General features: G+C 41.1%; 1 protein-coding gene across 2 annotated transcripts in view; it reads right to left on the bottom strand.

Moving 5' to 3' along the window:
- LHFPL3 (LHFPL tetraspan subfamily member 3) overlaps positions 1-21,604 on the bottom strand; it is a 437,283-nt gene that overhangs the window by 121,113 nt on the left and 294,566 nt on the right. For both annotated transcript variants that reach the window (XM_050926109.1, XM_050926099.1), the window contains exon 2: positions 18,523-18,759. In XM_050926109.1, the coding sequence (XP_050782066.1) occupies positions 18,523-18,759 (237 nt within the window). The remainder of the gene's footprint in view (positions 1-18,522; positions 18,760-21,604) is intronic.

The following is a 21,604-nucleotide window of genomic DNA, read 5'->3' as shown; positions in this document are numbered from 1 at the left end:
TGAGTCTCTGGTTAGCTCCTCTCTGCAGATTTCCCCTGAAGCCACATGGTAGGAAGGGGGGAGGAGAGGGAGAGAAGAGAAGGAAGGGACCTTCTGAGTCCTAGAGCCCCTGACTGTATATGCATGTGGGTGGGTCTCTCCTGCACTATTCTGGCTACAGGGGAGTGCTGGGTGCCTTGATATTTGATACTTGAGTAGAGTGTTGAAAAGTCATAATCCTCCTCTTGGTTGGTCTAGTGGTCACAACTAGAAAGTTCTGCATGAAGATAAATTAAAATTTAGAATCTCTCTGCCCATATCTCCATCTGGTTTCCCATCCTGACACTGACTATTGGAATCTAGATAGAAGAATGTAAGATGTCTATGCCCTATGATGTATAGTATCAGCTATGCTCAGGAGAGCTAGAGACAAGAGTTGAACAGAACCAGATCCACCAAAAGTTTGCCCACATCTCCAAAAACTTTGATGACCCTGTGACAGGCTTCTCTCTTTCTTCTCTTCCAGGCCCATGAACTCCTCTAGTCTTTCTTTTCACACTAATCTGGATCTCACTAGATTCTTCCTATAGGAACCTCCAAATGTACTTCTTGATTTTTCTCACTAAGGCAGCCTAGTCCATCTCCTCTAATCCTGACAGATTTCTTATTGTTCCTCTATCTCCCCATGGGCCAGATGGAAGAGACCTCATCTCTCACTTCCTCTGACTTACTGCTGCATCCAGGCCCATTTCAGTAAATGAGGCCCAGATTCTAAGGATCTAATTGTATTCTGCCCTGACTACAGAAAGGTCTCTAAATTTCCAAGACCAATACAGTCCACCTGTTAGTCTCCCATTGGGGCTGCTGACATTCATTGCCTTTCCAGGTGCTATAATCTTAGCACTGACCAGAAGTAGCCCACTGAAAGGTGGGAGGACATATTTTTTGCAACTGTTTGATAAACTACTTTCTTTAACTGGAAGAGAAAGTACGATTTGGAATCAAACTATGCAACAGGGAGAGTAGAAGACGAAGGGAGGGCTATTTTTGTCTTAAGTAAATCAATATGTTCATTGAGAGTTGGGGCGAAATCTGTCACTGGGAAGTGGCAGACAAAGCACAACCATTATCCCAGGAGACTGGATTTCTTGGAAACCCCCCCAAAAAGAACAGCCAGCTATTGGATTAAATCACTCTGCTAATTCAACAGGATTCTACTGCTGAGGAGGAGGGGGAATGAAAAGAGATAGTGGGACTTAATAAGGTAGATACATCAAGTCATTTTAAGCTACCTTCTGACTCTGCACAGAGTTAATGCATATTGTCAGGGCTATCACTATATTTGCACTGCTCATCACTGTTGTGAACCTATCTATAGGGACAACCTCAAAGGGAGAGAGAGCAGTTAACGCTAAATTCTTCATAAGAGCCTCAGGTAATTCGTGCCCAATTTGAGACAGCTGGGACCTAGTTTTCAGAGGTGCTGTGTGATAACTGCAGCTGAACAGAATGGGTAGTGCAGATGCTCAGCACTTCTGAAAATCAGGTCACTGATGTCTAAAGTTGGTCACCCAAAATCTTAGGTACTCAAGATTACATGCCATTTTGGATTTTAGTCTCTATGTCCCTTTGTTCCTGATGAGATTGCTAGTAAGAGTGCTGGTTGTGATGGTCTTTTTGTCATATGGACATATGTTCACCGGCAACTAAACTGAGATTAAGCAATTTGTTTTACATATTTTAGCCATCAGCCATCCTGTGGTTGCAATTTTCAGTAATTTTTCATCAGACGTAGGCTAGGTTTGAACCAGTGACCTAGAAATGAAAGGCATAGTATGTCATTACGAGGCATCAGACCTAGGCAGAGCACAATGCTCTATTCTAAGAACAAGGTTTAAAATATTAACTATATTGGATGATTACATTGCTGCATTCTCTGCGATTAAAAAGCAGAATTGCTGAAAGCAGAGGGCTTCGATTTGAGTGATAACACTAATGGGCCTCAATGTACTTATTATCTGATAACATTAAGCTACTTCTTTCTAGGCAGGTTAAGAATGCAGGACTATTTATAATGCATTTATTTTTACAACTCAAAAAGCAACACCAGAAATATATTTGAAAAAAAATCACTGGAAGAATCCCTCTTATTTTTATTCCTGGACATGACTGAACGCAGATATAATCTTTTCTCTATAACTGGGAAGAGGAAAGACCTGACCCTAAGGAAACCAAAAAATCTGAAACAGTGAGAGAGAGAAAATTCCTACAGAGCAGAAGAGATACAAATAGGATGGCTGGATTTATATAAGAGATAGAGACAGACAGAGGCAGAGAGGAATGGAAGAAAAAGGAAGGGAGGGACAGAGGTGTCATGGTTACGGAGTAACTGAGGAATCTGACACAGGAACATCAGGTTAGACAGGAGGGATAAATCTAATATTTAAAATTAATTGTAAATACATAATTTGAAAGATATGCTTTATATTTCCTATAGTACATTTCACTGAGAGTTTCAAGTAAGTTTTTATCAACAGTTGAGACTATTAATTTACTGTTTTCTGATTACACATTATTTCCACTATTCAGTACTGACCTGTTACTCTTCTCTTCACATCAGTTTCATTCTTATTTTTAACTTTTGTTTCTTTCATGAGTTAGTTTTTCAAGTATGAGGAACCACTAAAACCTCAGTCCCAGAGAGTGAAGAATTAAGCCTATAGGAACTGAAGACACCTGGAATCTTAGTGCTATTAAAAGTCAGGTGAAAAGGAAAAAAATAATAGAATGAAATATAGATCTATGCTAAACCCTGCCCACCGCTAACAAGACTGAATGGGTGATGGGGAACTGAACTAAAAAAGAGGAACAGAAGAACAAAGCACTTTGCATACTGGAACCGATCTCTAACCTGATTCTACAGAAAGGGATGAAAAGCCACATAGCAATGCACCCAGATAGGAAGTGTCTTCCTAACAGCAGGCAGGTGTAGTGATTGTCTGTCTTATGTCCTGAAGCATGAGGGGTTATATCCCTTTCAAATCTGTATCTTGCTTTTAAAAAATACCGTCTGTGGTGCTGCCTGGTTCACTGAAAATATCTCAGACTGCACCATGCATCAAGCAATCAGATTTCTAGTACATATGATGTTGCGTTTTCTAATGTGTTCAATGGATCAGAGAGCATAATTAGTACATCTCAGCAGGAAAAAAAAGAATTAAATTTAAAATGATGTAAAACTTATTTTTGTGATAAATTCCTCCCACAAAGCCTGCTGAGCAGAAGTTTTTAATAACAGAAATCTGTTTAACTCAGCTTTAATTTTTGCTTTTCAGTTCACCTTTGAAAACATTAACATTTCCAGTCAGTCTCCAAAGTTGTCTAGGCTTTCTTTCTTTTGGTCTCAGCTATGAGCTTGGCTTAGCGGGGTTACAGAAAGTTAGGGGGCTTCATGGTTAAATGAGAGGGCTGGATGCCTAACCTTTTATCCATTTGAAAAAAAGGATATAATACCTGCCTACCTCATGGGGGTGTTGTGAAGATTAATTAATTTAATTTCTGTGAGGTGCTTTGAGAGAATCAGATGAAAGATGCTACACTGGGGAAGTATTATTATGATTGTATGTACCAATACTCTTAAAAGCTTGCGTGATTCTCCTTCAAGAGACTGCAGGGATTTTATTTTTTAAGATTTTTTAAATGTTAATTCTGCATAATATTTAAACTGCCCTTAATAAACTCCACTTTTCCCCATATGCCCATGATTAAAGTGATAACTTTTGTTATATTTTAAATGCTCCCAAGGATTCCTGCATGCCACTGACACCATTTAGTGGAAGCAAAACTAAGCCTGATCTTTCTTCTCACAGTTTAGCGTGTCTATGTGGTGTAGACTCTTGGAACAGCAGCCGTCAATGTGTTAGGCAATATAGTGTGATTCACGTTTCTTTAGGTCCTATGTGCCCAGTATTAGTAAAAGGGATATTTACAGAACTGTACAGTTACTGTGAAATATGTGCTCTGTGCAGGTAGCAGCTGAGAAGGTGGCATCTTATGTGCTCTCACATCCAGCCTTGTAAAATAAAGAAGTGGGTGTAGAGGGGGAACATGTGAAGAGATCACCATGTTTTCAGCAGCTTTACCACACGAAAAGTTACATTATCACACTTCCCTGACAGGCACAGAGGGCCCAGCAACAGTGCCCTCACAGAGCTTCCTACACATTCTTCCCTGGATGGTAGTCGAGCCTGCACTCAGAAAGACGAAAGGTTGGTCTCCCAAACCAGCAGCTCTCAGGGGATCTGCGCAGAGGCCTTTTGTTTCATCTTTATTCTCAACCTCACTCTGTCTTCTCTAGATCTCTATCAACACATCAGAGGTTCACATCTGCTGACATCTCAGAGGAGGCATTCCCCTCTTCCATGCCCCTGGGACTAGATCTTGTTCATCTCCATGCCCTCTGCTTATGGCATCAAAAGAAACAACATGGCGCTAAAGCTCATGTGTTAGTGTGTTAATCCACAATCCTTAGCATTTTTTAAATCTTATTTTAATCCATTTGTAGATCCAGGTTTTGAGTGAGTTTTATTGTACCTAACACTTGTGACATCCAGTTGATGGGCAAGAAAAAACATTCTCTCAGAAAATTTCCACAGATGCTAGCTGCTTGGCTACTGGTTTGAGTGCACACAGGATTGATTCCCTCCCTCAGTTAAGTCCCTCTCTTCATGAGAGAAATACTCTGATGTACTCCAGTCAGAAATATTTCTTAAGGACTGGGCCCAGTTTTTCTGAAACCTCACTGATTTATAGACTAATTGATGGCCATGGGATTTAAAGCTATATGGATTTTGGTGCCTCAAAGCTAGATGGATTTTGAGGGCTACTGTAAACTTACAAGTGCTAATCATGTCACAAAGACCTGGAAGGATACGTTAAGAAAAGCTTCTCATCCATCTTCAGAAAAACAGGGCAGCTATGGTGTTTGAATGGCAGATTTATTGTTCTTAACATGTCAGCTTTGCCCATACAGAATAAAAGTTAACAATTGCAGAACAGCAGGGAGACTACCTATAAAAATGAGATGGAATAAAGGAGGTTAGTTTTGCTCTTTAGATAGCAAGTGATGCTGCTGAAAGTGTAAAGGCCACATGCCAATTAATTCTCAGTGGGTTCTCAATTATCATTCTAAATTCAGCAATTAGATTCCGAAGGCGAATTCTGAAAGGGTACAGATTTTTATTTTCTCCTTAACCATTTGGCATCACTTCTTGCCATGCTGCCAAATGCTGTGATTTTGTTAAGGATGCCAGTCTTGTGCTTTCACGGCTGTCCTCATCCCAAAGATGATGCTTTCACACTTTTACAGTGTGACTCCTATGGCCAAATTCCAGTTAGGTCTTTGACATTTATATCTTCTCTTTAATATTTGAGTACATTCAATCATACCTGATATATTTCAGTTACTCTGAGGGATGTGTATGCTCTTTGGTATAACTACTGACTGATCTTTTGCACTTTACCAGAGTTTTATTTGCAGGTGTATTAACAAGGCATTATTGCGCAGTGTTATATTAGATCTTCAAAGGAAGCATGCCACTATTGGATACCATATCAAATACTAGCTCCTAAAACACTTGTGAGATGGCACCTGAAATATTGTACTCAAAGAATTCTGTCAATAATTTAAATAAGACTCTCAGGGCCATTTAAAACTTTGGTGACTTGCAATAGTGGACTCAATTTACTCGGGCAAAACTCCTACACGTTTTGCTCCCTGAGAGAGAACTGCAGGATCTAACCTGTCCCGAAGATTCATGTTTTGTATCAATTAGTTACTTAAAACAAAGAGTACCATTACTAAATATTTAGTATAAAATTAATTACTTTCAATTATGCTAAACTAGCTTTCTTTTTTAAGCATATGTTTTTAAAAGTCATCAAATAGGAAACTATCGTACTACATATATTATAGATTAAAGATGCATCCAAGGTACCAGGTATTTGCATAATGCTGCTGTTTTTCACAGTTCATATCTAATGTGCCCTCATCATTCTCATCTTATAAATCAATAAGGTAGAAATGTAATAAAATGCATCTGGACTATTGCTGATGTGTTCAGGAAGCAACAAATTATTTACCCTTACTCTTTATTACAGGTAGCAACACTGCTGGATTTATTAAGTAGCTCAAGAATGCTGTCTACCCATTAGGCCCTGCTTTTGACCTAGAGAGCCTTAAAACTGAAAAGAGGTGGAGAATGTTCTTTGGATTGTAAATCTTTATTTGTATTGATCCAGAGCTTGAGATGTGCTTAACACCTGAGACCAGACATTGTTATAGGCTTGCACAGCAAGTTCAGGGAGTTGGGGAGGAAAACTTGCAAGGATATCAGGAGGCAGAGAGTACTCACAGCACATTTAGGTCCAAACAGCAATGTTTATTTTGAGGTGCTTCTATGGCTGAACTTAATGCAAATATAGAAGAGAACAAAGGTGGTTGTTGGCTCTCCGTTCTGTGAGGAGAACTGTACGGGTCCTTTCTCCATCCCTCCTCTTCTCCTTCCAGTGAGGAGCAGAAGGAGACAGACTTGGACAACATCCAGATCTCCTGTACACAAATGGAAGCCAATAACCATATTCATTTGCTCTCAATAAGACACGAGAGCAAAAGAGGGGCTGGCATCTCAGCAACAGAAAGTCAATTTTTTCAGAATGAAAATGACCCTTAATTTACTTCAGGCCATCTGATCAAATAGAAGCTGTAATTTATTCTGGTAACAAATCTACCAGAACAGTTTAAAGCTGGAGATAATTGAAATGCCTAAGCTTCAGAAAGAGAAAAATTTTCAAGAAAATGCAGATAAATATAGGTGAATCCAACTACCCAAATTCAGCAAAAGAATTTTAGAACTACAGCTATTTTGAAGTAATTGATTTTACAGCGTCCAGTATTCAATCAAGTTTCGAACAACAAAATGATTCAAATCTTGAAACTTTCATAACTCCAAAAGGTAACAGAAACGCAAGTTCAAGGCATGCTTCAAATGTATAATAACGATTTCAATCAGGATTGACTGATAGCTCAGCTTCATCCGCTGGAAGCCAACTGTCAGCTTTCAGAAAGATCATTAAAGTCAAGTCAGAAACAATCATGGCTCAAGTGGGGTATGATTTTACTGGTATAGAAGGACAAATCTGACGACTGGCAGCTTACAGGTGTTGCAGAAGAATTCATTTCAAGAAACCCTAGGTGAACATCATTGGTTGGAGCCTTTTCAGATTTGTAAGTCATTCTTTTGACTCATGTTTTAAAAAGTATTGCTTTAATATGTAGTTTTGTATCACAACTAAACACCATTGGAGCCATATGCTCAGCCATATACAAAGTACTCAAGTTCTGACTATATGCATGTGTTGTGGCACTCCTGAGGGTGGGAAAGGACACAATGGAGCCAAAGAACTCCAGGCCTATATCACTACTATGTCACCTCTTTAAACTGTATGCAGAGGTGAAAGTGGGCCGGTACAGCATACCGGTAAGAAGTGGCTGCCGGTACGGGCCTGTACACAGTCGACGTTAAAGCACTGCCACTTCAGTTCTTTAACGTCACTGTCCCTTTTGCCCTCCCACCCTGCTGGCAGCCCTGCTGATAGGATCCTTAAAACATGAGGCCCTGCCCCTTCTGCCGGAGCCAGGCACCCGTACCGGTAAGACTTTTATGTTACTTTCAACCCTGACTGTATAGGTGTCTTATCCTAACTTGTTGGATAAGTGCCTATCACAACTTGTTGAAAAGCAGTTAATCCTACAGTAAGAGGCAAAGTGAGCACCCAGAACAACATATTCCGGAAGCTTGCAAATTGAAAATGGGGAACCAACCCAGCAACATGAAGAGCCACTGCATCTGCACTTTGTTATTCAACAGCCGAATACATATGTCTGGTGTAGGAAAGAGCTGCTCATTCAAAGAAGTTGGACCCTGTGCTGAATGACAGCTGCCACTATATCATGGAATGTCTAAAATCAACAAACGTGAACAGCCTTTATGTGCTTGCTGGAATTGCTCCACTGGATATCAGGAGAGCAGTCACAAGCAAAATAGAATGATTATGACAAGTTGAAGATACCAGACATTCACCACATGGCCCCATCACAGAAAAGCTTCCTAGCTGCAATGAAACCACTTCAAAAATCACTAACAGCTACATGACAGGAAATATGGTGCACGTGGCTTGAATTACTCTAAGAGGACAAACCAAATGCATATGTGACATTGCCAAACACCTTCCTGCAGGTGTGGAGAAGCACTGGTTGACCTGGAGATATTTAAATCATGTCTGAACAAGAATCAATAGGTCAAAAATCAATATATGGAAGTGGGACTATTCCAATGATACAGACACACGTGACTGTGGCGAAACACAAACCATGGAACATCTATTAGTCTGCTGGCTCCTGGAGGAACTGTGCACCATAGATGATCTTGCCTGGGCCATATTATGTGCCCAACAGAGGAAAATACTATGATTGTGGTGGAAAGACACGAGAAGAGATGATGACTAAATAAAGTAAGATAAATGAGTTTCTGTTTCAAACTCTGTTTTCTTTATTTATTAATGCAATCCCTAAAATTTTGGAGGAGGCCTACAGGCTATGCTCAGGCATTGCAGGCAAACATTTTCTGACTTTTATTCAGTTTTGGACATAACATCACAAGACTACAACACCACTTCTAATGCAACTTCTAGTATTGGTACAAGATTTTACTGCATGTTCTTTATCCTGCAGTTTATTGGGACTCATTCCTCACCCTGGCACTCACACATTACATTTATGCCACTCACTACTCCTCCTGCTTATAGAAACTACTTGAATAACTGTGGATTTAAAATATACACCTTCAACCAATCAATGCTTTGTTCCTCTGGATATAGTGGAACAAATTCAGCCCTAGCTCAAGTACCTGCAACTCTATGAATTTGGCCCAGCAGTGTGTATTCTGCCTCTTCTATGCTGCATTTGTTAGAAAGATGTACAGCTAATGTGAACAGTGTTTTGTCAGGAAAGGGGTTCAAGTTAGGCCTGGATGTAGAGAATAGAGATGTAGATCAAGGGAAAAATCTGTTATGAGCCAAGTGCCTTGTATTACTTCAGCTTCTCCCTGGATCTCAATTCACTAAAAGGATTGTATCTCCTACCTTCTGAGCCTTTTGGTTTTTTTTTAAACATATAATACAGGCAGTCAAATTTATTTAATTTTAGGCATTATTAAATCTAATTAGGGAAAAAATCTTCTACCAGTAATGCCTTGAAGGTGCAGCATTGTGTTCCTCATTCGACTGATTCTTTAGGACGACAATTTTCTTCTCTAATATTGCTATTGAATGAGGCTCCCCACAGAGTTTAGCAGCATGAGATCCCTCTTTCCATGAAGCAGAATGTCATTCTTCATACTCTTCCTTCATTAATCAGTGGAGAGTGGGCACCCTTAATTCATGGTTTTTCATATTTTTATGGAGACTAATGCATGCATATGTTTGGGGGAGAGAGGATTTCATCTTATCACAGAAAGTCAGGCTGGAAAGAAACTCCTGGATTATCCCATACATCACCCTGCACTAGTGCAGGATAGTCCTTTACTTTATTAGTTACTATAATTTACTGTTGAAAGCCTCTATTTTAATCTCACTGGTAAATTATATGCATATTTTCTAAATCCCATTATACAGTATATTTTATTTATTCTAGTCTTACTGTTGCCAGCAAATTAGAACAATTCTCCTCCTTTTGTTGGTAAGTTTCTTTATGAATTTACATACTACTGTATAATCAGACTGTTTTGCAAGGTGGTGCATATTTAATGAATGTAATCTTTCGCCATAGTTTATTTCTTCTAACTCCTTTGTTATCTTAATGGCTGTTCTCTACACTCTCTCTGTATCGTTTCTAAACAAAGGCCTTGATTCTGCCATAGGATCTGAATAGATGGAATTTAACTATGTAGATTCAATAGCAAAAGTTAAGAGTCTGTCTTTAGCACCACAGCAGTCTCTTCCTGAAAATTTTAAGTTATATTGTTTACTATCCTGGACCCATTTCTCCACTGGACCCCACTAGTGAGGACAGTGACCCAAAAATCCCTTAATGCCAACTGGCAAGGGAGTTACAGGAATATCCTGATTCTGGTATATACATGTTGGTTCATTAAAGAATGTCATGTGAGGTCTTCAATGACAACTGGGGTCACACTGGTCAATATTGTTGTGAAATTTATGTAAAGGTGCTATATAAGGATTTATGCATATATACTGAAAATATGTTCTTAGAGTCTGTATAAAGGTATCAGCAGAGGTGGAGAAAGATTTTCTGTCAGCCAAAGGATGTTTATTCACCTCTCTCTCTCCATCATGATGTTAATTAAGCACTGTAAGTTAACACAGTGGATACTAAAGTCAGTGAAAAGATGCAAAGTCAATAGAGAAGCAGCTCACAGGAAAAACAAGCCACAGTGAGTTATACTATCTCCGAGTACAGACAATGAACTTTGGGGACTAAAAGTAGAAGGCAAAGAAGACACCCCCTTATTCTGCACCCAGGAACTAAATGGGCAGTGCATTTATGTTCATGAAAACAGGATCTCAGCCAACTTTGGTTGAAACACTGCAAAACACACTCAGTGGTGGATTAGCCACTGGGCCAACGAGGCCTGTGCCCAGGGTCCTGGCCAATTCATGCCCTGGAAAAATAGGCACCCAACCATCCACCCGGTGCTCCTGCTGGGGAACGGGGTCAGGGCTTGGGGGCTTGCTCTGCTCCCCCCGCCTGGTGCTTCTTCCAGGGAAGAGGGGGGACTGCAGGTGCATGAGGTGGCGAGGGGCCCTCACTTGCTGTGGCTCAGGGCCTCCCCCCACCCCTAATCCACCTCTGAAGACACTAGCTAAGATAAAATTTTAGTTAAGAGGTTAACCTGTTAAGTCAAGTTTAGTCTCCAGAAAGCATGTAATAATTTTGTTGTATAAGTAACCTTTTGTTTCCAGTATCATTACTCACTATTACTTGAATATGTGATAATAAACTTATCCTTGTTTTCACTATATCTAAGAGCTGTCATATTAAGCTAGGTGCTGATCCTGAGCTGACTCATCCAAGCTGGTGTGCACACTGTTCCCTTGGGGACAGCTGACCTGGTATTTCTATGGGTGTTCAGTGGAGAAGGGGCTGGATACTACAGCGAAACACTTCAAAGGGGCTTAGGGACTCGGGTGCACCTACTGTTAATTAGCAAGGCAAAGTCAGTCCTGGCGCAGCTGCTCACACACATTTCTCTGGGCTAACAACCTGGCAGTGTCAGGGAGATGACACTCGGTTAAGCACAGGCAAGACACCCCCAGCTGCCAGTGTGAGAGTAACAAGGTGACTTACAATCCTGGGTACCCCAAGAACTGTCACAAAAACTCCTATGCTTGTGTGGAGTTGTATTGACCATGTGACTTTGCACAGGTGTTGAGATCATGTTAGCAGATCCTAATGCAGGTTGAGACATAGGAATGCACAGAAAGTATGGGATCCTATTAATTCCTCTAATACATATACACTTCTTTCATTGAAATCAGTAGGATCTCTCTGCACATATCTGAGGTCAAAATGTGGTCCATACGTACTACGGATGTGTTGAGTTATATTACTTGAAACAGATGACCACTGCAGTTTAGACACAAACAATATATTTAATACCGCAGCAGACTGTTGGGGGTGGGGGTGGTGGAGGATTGAATGCTCTACTACAAGTATCACATGTAGGAACAGAGAGGTTATAATTTGTCTTTATGAAGCTGTGGTTAGACCCAGGAGCGGCGCCCGGATTTCTGGCGCCCTAGGCAGAATTCAGGGGGCGGCATTTTGTGCACTCCCCACGGGGCGCGTGAGAGCTTCCGTTTCCACTCCCGTCGCGCCGCTGAAGAAGGACCCTCCGCCAAAATGCTGCAAGTGACAGCAGCAGTCGTTGAGCTGCTCAATTGCCTGCCGCTGTTCTCCATGGCACATCGGCATAAGGTTCTTCTTCAGCAGTGCAACGGCAGCGGAACCGGAAGTTCCCGTGTGCCCTATGGGGAGCGAACAAAATACTGCCCCCCGAATCCTGGTGCCCTAGGCAACCGCCTAGGGTCGGCTAATGGAAGCGCCGGCCCTGGTTAGACCTCACATACAGTGCTGTGTGTAGGCAGGTTCCTTATTATGGAGAGGTGATGTTCTCACCACAGTTAAGGTTGCAATCATAAGCAGCCTTATTTTGATCTCCCATATACTTCTGGGTGGCAAAGTTGGTATAACCTGTAAATAGCCAGGTTTACACTGGAGGTGGAGATATTTTCAGACACAGTTTTAAGAGACTCAATTAAACTGCCTTTTAGTTATAGGTCATTACATTTTTTTGGATTTGCATTTAAGATTTCCTTGTGAACCTCTGGATCCAAAAATGTCTTGGTACTAACTGTTGAAACTTCCCTTATGTTTAAAAAGCCATGTAAATTCATTGTGTAGGGCCTATGTTTTAGGCTGTATTTAAAGAAAACGGATTGTAATTAAACAAAGTAATTAGCAATTGCATCTAATTGTAATGATTATAGTATATGAGCAGCTTGACTTTTTTGTAGCTGGTTGCAGCTGAAAGAGAACATCTGAGTCTTTTACCACTTTAACAGAGCTTTTTGCCTTAGTTCAAATGGCAGAGAATTGTGTTTGGGAACTATCAACTAGGGCAAGGATTTCCAAGTTTCCATGTCTAAAATTAGGCACTGAAATGAATGATTCAATTTTTATTCAGCACCTATGAAAAGTGGAGCAGTCAGGGCCAGTGGAACCATTTGAGCAACCTAGGGTGGTCGCCTAGGGCACTAGGATTTGGGGGCGGCATTTTCTTTGACAGCAACCGCAGTGGCCGGATCTTCGGCCGCCCTGTCGCCACCGACATTTAGGTAGAGGGAGCTGGGGCAGGGGAGCGCGGGGAGGGCTGCCTGCAGCAAGTAAGGGGGGGAAGGCAACATGCAGGGGAACTCCCCGCCCCAGCTCACCCCTCCCCGCCTCCTCCCCAAGCACGCCGTCGCTGCTTCACTTCTCCCGCCTCCCAGGCTTGCAGTGCCTAAGCTGATTGGCGCCGCAAGCCTGGGAGGCAGGAGAAGTGAAGCGGTGACAGTGTGCTTGGGGAGGAGATGGGGCAGAGGGGAGCTGCTTCACTTCTCCTGCCTCCCAGGCTTGCGGCGCCAACCAGCTTAGGTGCCACAAGCCTGGGAGGCGGGAGAAGTGAAGCAGCGACGGCGTGCTTGGGGTGGAGATGGAACAGGGGTGAGCTGGGGCGTGGGGGGGTGCCTCAGGGCAGAGGTTGGGGGGTGGGGAGCTGCCACAAGTGGGGCACCCTCAGGGCAGAAGGGGGGAGCACCTCAAGGCGGAGGGGGGGGAGGGCATAAGGTAGAAGTTTTGCCTAGGGAGCGAAACATCCTTGCAGCGGCCCCGAGACTAGTTATATAACTCTTCCTTTTAGGCACCTAAGAATAAACATTTGTCTTAGGATCTTAGTCCTAGCTCTGCAAGTCTGTCTGGCTTATCTGGTAAATGTGGTGTTTGGCTGCAGCAATGGATTCACTAAAGAATAGGACCCAGGTAGTTTCCCTCTTCCTTGTAAAGTAAGAATACAACTGGTCAAGCTGGTTTTGTGTTACAACCATTAAAAAACATCCTGAGCATGGAACTAGAGGAAACATGTGGATCACTCCTAAGCTTGTACAAATGAAGGATGGAAGAGAGGTGGGCAGCCATGGCAAGGAAAGGAAAATGTCAATTAAGGAAAGAGCCTAGGACAGAAATAGTTAAATTTTAGGAGTTAATTCACAGAAAATTAAGTGCCAATTTTTAAAGCAAAATTTTAAATATCAGATTTTTATATCTCAGGAGACCTCAGGGGATTTGGCAGCCGGTATCAAGAGGAGTGCCCCAAGGGTCAGTCCTGGGGCTGGTTTTGTTCAATATCTTCATTAATGATCTGGAGGATTGCATGGATTGCACCCTCAGCAAGTTTGCCAATGACACTAAACTGGAAGAAGTGGTAGATATGCTGGAGGGTAGGGATAGGATACATAAGGACCTAGACAAATTAGAGGACTGGGCCAAAAGAAATCTGATGAGGTTCAACAAGGACAAGCACAGAGTCCTGCACTTAGGACGGAAGAATCCCATGCACTGCTACAGACTAGGGACTGAGTGGCTAGGTAGCAGTTCTACAGAAAAGGACCTAGGGGTTACAGTGGATGAGAAGCTGGATATGAGTCAACGGTGTGCCCTTGTTGCCAAGAAGGCTAATGGCATTTGGGCTGTATAAGTAGGGGCACTGCCAGCAGATCGAGGGATGTGATCATTCCTTTCTATTCGGCATTGGTGAGGTCTCATCTGGAGTACTGTGTCCAGTTCTGGGCCTCACACTACAAGAAGGATGTGGAAAAAATGGAAAGAGTCCAGCAGAAGGCAACAAAAATGATTAGGGGGCTGGAGCACATGATTTATGAGGAAAGGCTGAAGGAACTGGAATTATGTAGTCTGCAGAAGAGAAGAATGAGGGGGGATTTGATAGCTGCTTTCAACTATCTGAAATGGGGTTCTAAAGAGGATGGATCTAGACTGTTCTCAGTGGTACCAGATGACAGAACAAGGAGTAATGGTCTCGAGTTGCAGTGGGGGAGGTTAGGTTGGATATTAGGAAAAACTTTTTCACTAGGCGGGTGGTGAAGCAGTGGAATGGGTTACCTAGGGAGGTGGTGGAAATCTCCTTCTTTAGAGGTTTTTAAGGTCAGGCTTGACAAAGCCCTGGCTGGGATGATTTAGTTGGGGATTGGTCCTGCTTTGAGCAGGGGGTTGGACTAGATGAGCTCCTGAGGTCCCTTCCAACTTTGATATTCTATGATTTGATTCTGTAGAATGAAGGGGAACAGCTGAGCTTATTGTGAATACCTGGAGGACAAGGGAGCCCAGTAGGCCTTCTTCAGTTAGATTATGCCCATTTGAATGTTTGTAGACATTGTGGCCATAATTTTCCAACTTGGATGCCTAAAATTGGGCATCCAAATCCATAGTTAAGCACCCAAGTTTGAAAACACAAACTTGTATGTTTCTGTATCTGCCTGCTGGAAACATGTGAGGGTTTTCGTTGTACTTAATGCACATTTATTATAAACCATACGTGTATGTGAGCAAGCTATCTTTCTTAGGCAAGACATGACAGCTGAAGAGTATTTCATCATACAGGAGCTCTAGGAAGTGCACTGTTGCTTTTTTGCTAAGCAGCAGCAGATTTTTGGATTTTTAAACTCAGTTTTCCATTGGAGCAGAAATCAGGAAGGGACATTCTAGTGTCATTTATTTATTTACCAACATGTACACAAGTCCCGTTCACCTGCAACAGAGATGGTGAAAACTGCACACAGGAAATTCCTTCTTACAGAAACTTCAACTAAGACACCACTGCCCTGTCACCAAGAAGCAACTTGCTCTTGCCTCTGTCTTTGGCTCTCCTGCCTAGCACACTATTTCCTTTCCCTGGGGCTTTTTAGGCTGGGAAACCCCTAGTTCAAACTGCTTACCTGGGACCATCTGGTCTCAAAAGGTGAGCCTGAATGTCAACCCTCCTTTCTTGTAGCTGTTCTGTCCTTCCAAGGAACCTCAGAAAAGTTGGTTTGACAGCCCATCCAGTCAAAGGAGAGTGCTTTAACCTACACAATCCCACTGACGTCTCTCGGTGTTGAGTATACTGCATGGGGTAACTAAGTCTCTGAGGAGAGGAGAGTTTCATCCTGAACGCTTATACATTGATGCCTCATAACATGCATGAAACTAGAACATTCTGCCATAACAGTCTTTTTCCAGGCGTTGATGAAGCTTAAAACCAAGATAAATTCCTATTCTGTGTACTATCACTCTGATTATCAAAATTAGTGACAACGTACACAGTTATCAAAGCCACTACTGTTGGCTCCTGTAGAAAAAAGCAAAATATGCACAGTTATTCTGTTCTCTCTTTTCATTAATGGCACAGGTACTATGTGAAAGTCTTTTTAAAGATGCCTCTTTCCTTCAGGTTACAGTTGATTTTGTGTGAAAAATGCACAGATTCTAACACAGAACTTATATATCAGCAAACGCGCATATAGACTATACATTGAAAACTACATTCCAGACTCTGTTATAGTAATCAAACCTAGAACACATGTTGACCAGTGTGTTAGATTTACTCTCAAACCTGAGTAAACTAAAGATGAGTAAGAAATGGTGAAAAAAATACAGCTGTGTTGCATACGGAACACTTCTCTCAGTCCTCTCCCATTCAGAATTTTAAGACATGTTTCTTATTAACATTAGCTATTCTGAATGTCAAAAACACAGAAGAGTACAGACTGTTCTTTTCTGTGATTTTGTCACTTTACTTAACCATCTTGTTTTGTATACACTTCCTTGTTCCAGTTTCCAGAAATTATTCTGGTACAAAGGGCTTACTCAAACAAACCGTCATTAAAGTCAGTGGGAGTTTTGCTTGAGTTAGGACTACAAGATTGGGCCCAAGATTAATTTTACAATTATAACCATCAATAATCTCAAATAAATGACCCTCTGCACTATGATTTTTCTATATCAGCTAATGTTTCTATGCTTATACGTTATTGCATTCTCTCATGCCTAGCTGCTCCATAACAATATCAGAAAATGTGGAGACAGATCTCTGGTCCATAGCCTGGCCCTTTTATGGTAGAAGATGACATAAGTGGACAGGTCGGCATTCCCTTTCCATGGGGGAATCTCTGGCTGGTGTAGAGCCAGCACAGCCGGCTGTATGCCATGCTATCTGGCCTCCCTGGTGTACAAGCATGCTAAGAGTGGCCAGGATGCCTTCCACTCCAGTAATTTTTGAAGTGCTCTTAAGGGCCCATTGCAGCTGGCATTGGTTAGAGCAGACCCCAGTCTTTCGTAATGTACGCTCCCAGGATCAGTTGGTTTAAAAGTTGTATAATCATATAATTCTATTAGAACAAAGGCAACTTTTGGGAAACAAATTAAGATACACACAAACATTCACAAATTTAAAGGGGAAAGCGTTTTATCATCTAGCTGTATATCTTGAATTAATATGTTCATTAAAGACATAGTTCAATACATTAAAAGAAGTATGTCTGAAATTCTGGTAGGTTGAATTCAGATAAGCAAGCCAAAATTCTGACCCCGTGCACTTCTAGTTGCAATTGTATACTGAGAAAAATGCTAAATGTGCTTTTGCCATACTTAGAAGACACAGAGATGAATTTTCCTATCATAAATTTTCTTTTAAAACAGTAAGTGAATGTCATTCTTGTGGAAAGATACTACACTGACAGACCTGGAAAATGAAGCCCTCAGTTTATCCACAGAGCATGCAGATTAAAGGCAATGGCAACACAAGCCTTCCTAGGCATCTTAACATTAATAGGGCAGTAGCAGGTCTTAGAGTTGTGTGGGTAGTTCAGTCTTCAAGTCAAATCAGTCTTTGGCCTCCGTGTGCTGCCTGATTACAATTGGTGCTAACTGGCACAGTTGTGTAGGTGCTTTCAGAGATGTGGACAGCTGTGCATTAGGAACAGGACTAAAATGAACTGCTATATACAATGTAGACTGCCAAACAAACAGCTTTTAGCTTCTACTGGCTTCTGAGAGGTGGAGAATGCCACATTCCCAAATCACTGTACAAACATTCAATTATTAACCTACCCCACATCCATGGCAACACAGTGCGTTAATCAGAACAGGGGTTAGAACTTTTGTGTTGTGGCTTGGAGCTCTGTTGTCAATCACTAGATCATGGCACCTCATTACATAGACTGTCTCTGGGGTAGTCAATTATTTTTTGCCAAGGTCCAAATTTCTTGGTCGATGTATATATAGTCAAGGTCCAGACTCCAGAGAAAAACAACAATAATGATAATAACTAAATAAAAAGATTTCAAAGTCCGTTCAAAAACATCTGGTGGTCTAGATTTGGCCCATGGTCTGCCTACTGACTACCCTGGGCTATCCCATTACATGGGTCATTACCAGTCTCCCAAGCCATCCATTCCCTTTGTTACTTTCTATTGCACAGTAACATACTGTGCATTAGTATACTGCAGGTATTTATATTACAATGCAAAATCCTAAAGGAATCAAAATAAGAACAAAATGTAGAGAGGTGTATGGACAAGGATGAAGATGGTAAAGTTTCAATGCTAATAAAATACAAAACAATATGAAAAAAATATTTTATCTACTCCTTCCAGAATGTTAAGTACAAATCAGCAAGTTCTTTAACAGAGCAGAAATTATTGTAACTTAAGGAGGTCTTTGATTTGGGAACTAAAAAATTAAAATCACCCAGCAAATTACAACATAAGAAAGTGTGCTATATTCTGCTAAAAAGATAGAAATAATTTTTTTTTTTTTTAAGTATTTGCCCTGGAGGCAGCACAGAGTAGTATCGTTCCCATAGGCAATCCTACCTTTGTTTTCCAACTTGAGTTCCTCTGCTAGCAAGCTGTCTTGTCTGTTGCCAAGCACAAATGCCAGAAACGAGAGGATCAGGGCATCCAAGATTCCAATAATAGCCAGGATATATGCCCAGCGGACTGAACAAGCCCCAAGTCTGTACTTGTCTGTCTTTTCACCACACATCCGTTTTACCTCATCTGAATCCCAGCCATCAGGAAAAATCATACAGCCCAGGACAAGACAGGCAGCTTGGAAAAAACAAAAACAAAGGGAGAATAATGGGATGATGTGACCAAACTTTCATTTTTTGCATAGCTACATACTTTATTATTAAAACAGGACCTTTTTATCCAGAACTTCAAAAATAGGTTCCTTCAAAAAACAAATATGTCACACAATTATGAAATCTAGTTAAATATTAAATGTAAAAAAGTTACACACCACCAACTTGAAACCCACTAAACTAAAAAAAACAGTTAAAGTCCTGTCCCTGAAACCCCCAGCCAATTTTTGAGGTTTTAAAATCTCATTTTCCTATTGCTCAGAATGTTTTTCTCTTTGTTGTTGCATGAAAAACTCACATGCAAAAAAAGGACAAAACTGATTAACTAGCTGATATACAGGGAAAACAGTGACACTGAGTATGCATAAAGTGCTGTTAAATGCCCAAAAGTAAACAAATGGAAAAAACAGAGAAATACTCCATAAATTATAGGAATCTCAACTATATGCAGTGTAGTTGTAGTCCTGTTGGTCCCAGGATATTAGAGAGACAAGGTGAGTGAGGTGATATATTTTATTGGATCAGCTTCTGTTGGTTAGACAGACAAGCTTTCAAACCACACAGATCTCTTCTTCGGGTCTGGGAAAGGTGCTCTCAGCATCACAGCCAAATGCAAGGTGGAACAGACTGTTCAGTGTAAGTAGTTAGCACATATCCTGAGGGACCATTAAAGATAGAGTGGCCCATTATGACAAAAAGTGAGGGTTAGGGAGGTGCAGATTGTTGTAATAAGCCATAAATCCAGTGTCTCTGGTACAGTCCATGATTTTTAGTGTCGAGCAAAATTATAAATTTAAGCTCCCAGGCTTGTCTTTTGAAAGTGTTGTGCAGGTTTCCTTTGAGGATGTGGATTGATTGATCACGCTATATCTGATCTCTTTGTGAACAGTGTCCACCCATAGGTGAGATGGTGTTTTTGTCTTTTATCCTGTTCCTGTGTGAGTGCATTCACAAGTGTGGTGGTTATCTGGCTTCCCTCAATTGCTAGGAAGAGAAAACAGCATAAAGACAAATTCCCAAACCTTACTAATATGAGCATATGTGGAGTCCCTCCACCGAGTTATTACTTGACTAAATCTGCATTATTGATCGGGAAAATACGTACTTGACATCTCATGGGAAAATTAAAAGATAAACTGTTTGACTGGAGTGCTAAACAGAAATAACTGCACCAAGCCAGTAGTTTCAAAGGCATTACACTGATGTGTGACTGGTGTAATGCAGTGAAAAATCAGGCCCACCATCTCTGCAATAAGGACAGGCAATTTTTAATCATTCTGCATTGACATTCACCTTAGAGGAGAGAGGAGATGTTTGGATTAGTGAACTGCACAATTAGGTATTGAAGACACATTTCATATCAAGGCAGGCATACAATTCAATCATGTTATGGGGGCCAATGGTAAAACTCTTGCTCACACAGATAACTTCACTGCAGCTAACAGGTCTATCTGTGTCAGTAGGACTTGGTGTAAAGGTTGTGGAGTCAGGCCTATCATGACTAAGGGTACATCTATACTACCCGCCAGATTGGTGGGTAGTCTTTGATGTATCAAGGATCGACTTATCGCGTCTCCTCTGGACACAATAAAATCGATCTGCTAATCGATGCCCATATGCCACCTCGGCAGGAGTAAGCGGAGTCGACGGCGGAGCTGCGGCAGTCGACTTGCTGCCATGAGGATGGCCAGGTAAGTCAAACTAAGATACCCAACTTCAGCAACGCTATTCGCGTAGCTAAAGTGGAAGTATCTTAGTTCGAACCTCCCCTCCGCTAGTGTAGCTAGGCCTTAGTGAATGTAATTAGTATCGCTGAAATTTTTTAAAAAAATACAAAAGGAAGAAGAATCTAAAGATAAAAATTGTGTTAAATTAGTTAATTTATTAGTATGTTCTGTCTAAATGAAAATCAGCAAATCCACGTGCTTTAAATTATCCATTTTAGTGTCTCTGTTCTGGCTTTTCTAGCTTGGAGGCATGTCTTATCTCTAGTGCAAACCTCTGCCTCTTCAATCTGGCTGTTTGGTATACTGGGGCACACTATTCTTTTAAAAGTATATCCAAACTTTCAATGGCCTAAAATGTCACTGGAGTGGAATGCATTTCAAATACGGGCACTGAATTTTTTTGAGAGTCTTAATGCACAGTCTATAATAATCTGCGATAAGCCGCCTGCATCAATGGCTAGTTCAAAGGAACTAGCTGGATTCATGAAAAATGTACATATAAGTAACTTCAGGCCCTCTATCAGGTTGTTGGACAAATTCTGATCTAGTTACAGTGACGTACATATGTTATAACTTGTGCAGTTAGGAGCAGAATGTTAACCTGTATCTACTCTACGGCCGCTGGCGCTACAGTGAACTTTTAGGAGCTGGAACAAGTTATTTCCATTTCAAGACAAAGTTAAGCCTACCAGTTCATACACCTCTCCGTTCCCCACACCCAAACAAAAACAACTTCTTTTGCAAAAAACAAAAATTACCCCACCCCAAAACATTTGTTGCTCAGTGACACTCATGTCTTGGAATATAAATAGAAATGGGTATTAAGATTCCCTCAGTTGCTATTATGAGATAGTATGAAAGAGCACAAACATTAGCTAGGAATGGCATTTTTCTTAGGATCATCACAAAAGTAAGTTATTGAAGGAAGCTGGAAAAAGAATGTTTTCAATATATGTTTGTTTGATTAATAAAACCTGTTTGCACCTAATGCATTTTACAAATTCTTACTGAAGAGCTCATTTGTGTGCAAATATATCTTCCTGTAATACTTTCTAGGACAATTAGCCAGTGATTTGCTGAGTA

Source organism: Gopherus flavomarginatus, chromosome 1 (assembly GCF_025201925.1).
Source record: "Gopherus flavomarginatus isolate rGopFla2 chromosome 1, rGopFla2.mat.asm, whole genome shotgun sequence".
NCBI lineage: Eukaryota > Metazoa > Chordata > Testudines > Testudinidae > Gopherus > Gopherus flavomarginatus.
Note: the sequence above shows the minus strand (reverse complement) of the source record. Positions and strands in the feature narration are given on the sequence as shown.